The 3,199-nt window shown below is 37.0% G+C and overlaps 2 protein-coding genes across 2 annotated transcripts; both read right to left on the reverse strand.

The window, feature by feature from the left end:
• Window positions 1-336: 336 nt before the first annotated feature.
• On the reverse strand, window positions 337-660 carry LOC117105334 (toll-like receptor 2). Its single transcript, XM_033246455.1, has one exon. It carries the CDS (start codon window positions 658-660, stop codon window positions 337-339), a length of 324 nt encoding a protein of 107 aa, XP_033102346.1.
• A 1,236-nt stretch (window positions 661-1,896) lies between these two features.
• Window positions 1,897-3,199, reverse strand: LOC117105335 (carboxypeptidase N subunit 2-like). The gene is made up of 2 exons (XM_033246456.1): window positions 2,068-3,199; window positions 1,897-1,949 (listed from the first exon to the last, which is right to left on the reverse strand). Exons 1-2 carry the CDS (start codon window positions 3,197-3,199, stop codon window positions 1,897-1,899), a joined length of 1,185 nt encoding a protein of 394 aa, XP_033102347.1.

A 3,199-nucleotide genomic window follows, 5' to 3' on the forward strand; every position in this document is an offset into this window, starting at 1 on the left:
TATATTTTGGCTCAGGCTACACTATTACATAGCTATTTACATTTCCCTTCTCAACACTCATTTTTGGAGTAAAGCAAGGAGGAGCATTGCTCCATGTCTTACAAACTCATATGAGTAATATTCGAACAGTCGAGCTATCAGACTGGGTTTTGACCACTGGTCAGCACAAGAAGTAGGAACAATACCCTTTGACCAACCACTCAGCCTTGTGCAGTACAACTCTGTATAAACTTTAAATAATAACATTTTATGTGTCAGTGCTATTGCTTTTATGTTTCAAAAAATATTCATTTTAGAATACTTTTGGCCTCCATTTTATTTTATACGGTGGAAAAGTCAGTTAATAGTATTTGGTGATCGTAGTTCTGTTTCAAGCTTGGTCCAGAACAGTCGCTGAGCAGGTTCGTCATTAGGCCATCTGATGTAAGATTTCTTCCTTAGGACTTGTTGCAACTTCAGCGGCATATCCTTTGTAGTAATCCTCTCCAAAAGCACGATGATAAAGAGATTTTCGCTGTTCTCCAACAAACGTATCCTAGCCATCTCGAGCTCAAAGTAACACCACTGACTCCTCAGAAAGTTTTTGGTCAGGATCATGATAGTTTTACGACTGCATCTAATAGCTTGTGCTATGTTGTCGACAATGGAATTTCCTGGCATGAAATCACGGTAGTCAATGCACAGTCGAAAATTGTATGGGTCATTTTCAAGTGTAGGATGTAGCACATCTGAGACCCATTTGCAGTCTTTACTGCTGTAAGAAATGAATGCATCAAAGATGTTACCCTGCATGTTTGGTGGTTCATCAATATCTTCATTTAGCTGTTGGTATTGTTTGCGAAGTTTTCTTCTTTGATGTAAATATCTGATTATCAAGGAAAATTTAATTCAAAAAGTGATTAATAACATCCATTTTACAAACGATTGTTGAAAGTTTGTTTAAATCAGGTAGGGAAATTGTGCCATAAACAAGAATGTGTTGTGGATTATAAAAAAATGAATAATAATGAATGTATATTTATACATGTTAACCCAGTGGTGTACACATTTTTATTGACACATTTTATTATATACTCAAAACAAAAAAACATACAAAAATTACATATATTAAAAACATTAAACCAGATACGAGTACAGGATTAAACTAAAAAAGAACTAGTTTACAAACCAATTATAAAAATAATTATTAATAAGAATTTGAATTTTCTAAGAGCTAAAAAAAATTGGTTTTTTTTAAAATCCAATGATACTAATGAGAGAGCAGCTTAGCTTTGAGAGAGCAGCTTAGCTCAGTCGCCTAATCTGGTGGTAGCCACTGTGTGTGCGCTGAACCGTGGAGATCTCTAGGTGCCCGGTTCAATTCCCATCGCTGCCTCTCCTTGTGTTTCAGCTAGAGGGCTGAAATACAAGTTACATAGCGCACCGTCTTTCGGATGAGACGTTTAAGCCGTTGGTCCCGTGTGAATTTATGGCCCATGTGCACGTTAAAGAACACAGTACACTCTTCGGAAAAGAGTAGGGGATTGTCTCCCGGTGTACTGTCCAATCACCACCAGAAGGACCCCACTGAAAATAAGTCTTCTTCTAGACTTTCGTGGGCTATCCTTGGTTTTTACACCGAATAAATCCTATCCAATCCTTGCCTTTTAAAAATAAAGAGATTTTAAGATTAATTCTGTGTCACAGTAAATTATGAATATCGAGGACTGTTACTAATTTTAAAAAATCACTCTTCTTACCTTAGGTCCCAACGAAAGTAATATAGGACAATTGAAATTATAACCAGTACACTTGCAATTAAAACAACGATGATCACCACATGGGAACTACAGCTAAATGAATCTGGATCTAAATCCAAGAGCAAACGAAGGGATAAGTTTGGTGGACCATTACAGTTCACTTCATCCAAATTGTACACGTATGGTCTGACGTCAGGAGACTGGATCCAGCTAATGAACCATACAAGATCGCAGTTACATTGAAAAGGATTTTCGTAGAAACCGATATATTTTAAATTAGGTAGGTGCTGTAGACCAATTGATTTTGAAACAGTTTTGAAGAGATTGCCGTCAAAATTGAGCTTGATGATGTGACTGGAACCTTGGAAAGAATCATCACCAATGTTGTCGATTCGGTTGTGAGAGCAAATAACATTCAGCAAATTCGGTAGTCCACTGAACACTTTCCTGGGAATTTCAACAATAAAGTTGTAGCTTAAATCAATTTCTTTCAGGTTTAAGCAGTTTTTAAACACATTATCATCCAAGGTTGTGACACTGTTGTCATCAGCATGAAATTCTTCCAAGGATGTCAAGTCCTGAAACCATTCTTTTTTTATGGTTTTCAATTTGTTGTTGTACAAGTAGAGTTTAGTTAAGCGTCTTAATCCTCTGAAAGTTTGGCAAGGGATGTTGTCTGAGGTTAATTGGTTGGCATTTAAGTTAATAAGAGATATATTTTTCATGTTTTTGAAAGCATTTTCATGGAGCTTATTGATGCTATTAGTGTATAGTTGTATTTCTTCAACATGGTTTGATCCAAAGAAAGGTTCACCATCAATTTCTGTGAGACGGTTGCAACATACCTGGATGATCTTTAACTTAGGAAGATGTTGAAATAGGTGACCTGGAATGTCCACCAGATTATTAGAACTCAGATTAATCTCTTCTATATTTGGATTATCAGAAAAAGCGTAATCTTCGATTACCTCAGCACCAATGACCATCAACTTGGCGACTGTAAGCTGAGTAAGCCCCTTGAACCAGTTTCTGCTAATTTTCTGAATAGGAATGATATGGTGGTCGAGGAATTGATATGAAATATTCAACACCTGCAGGCGGCCAAGGCCAGCAAAAGCATTATCATCGATGTAAATCAGTTTGTTTTGGTAGAAGTCGAGAAAGGTCAAATTAGGAGTTGTATTAAAGCTATTGCTACTTAGCACACTGATGCTATTGTCTTGCAGTAGGTACACACTAGAATCTACAGGCAGTTTGTTCTTATCTGGAATGCTGGTAAGATTCCGGTACGAGCAATTTACGAGACCTTGTAAAGTGCAGGAACATACCTCAGGGCATGCAGGCTCTGTAATATTCTGAATATGTCCACCAGATTCTAGTGAGATACAGCTCAGGAAACACAGTGCAGCCATACAAAATAAGTATTGAGAATTTAGGTTTATCCTAGAAGGAAGTGCCAT

The sequence above is a fragment of the Anneissia japonica genome, unplaced genomic scaffold (genome assembly GCF_011630105.1).
Source record: "Anneissia japonica isolate Jap-2015-1 unplaced genomic scaffold, ASM1163010v1 scaffold287726_len2788222_cov184, whole genome shotgun sequence".
Classification (NCBI taxonomy): Eukaryota; Metazoa; Echinodermata; class Crinoidea; order Comatulida; family Comatulidae; genus Anneissia; species Anneissia japonica.

Coding starts and splice junctions, on each gene's coding strand:
- LOC117105334 (XM_033246455.1), bottom strand. CDS start 660: ATGCCAGGAAATTCCATTGTCGACAACATAGCACAAGCTATTAGATGC.
- LOC117105335 (XM_033246456.1), bottom strand. CDS start 3,199: ATGGCACTTCCTTCTAGGATAAACCTAAATTCTCAATACTTATTTTGT. Junction 1,950..2,067: donor CATCAAGCTCAATTTTGACG/GCAATCTCTTCA, acceptor ATGGTTCATTAG/CTGGATCCAGTCTCCTGACG.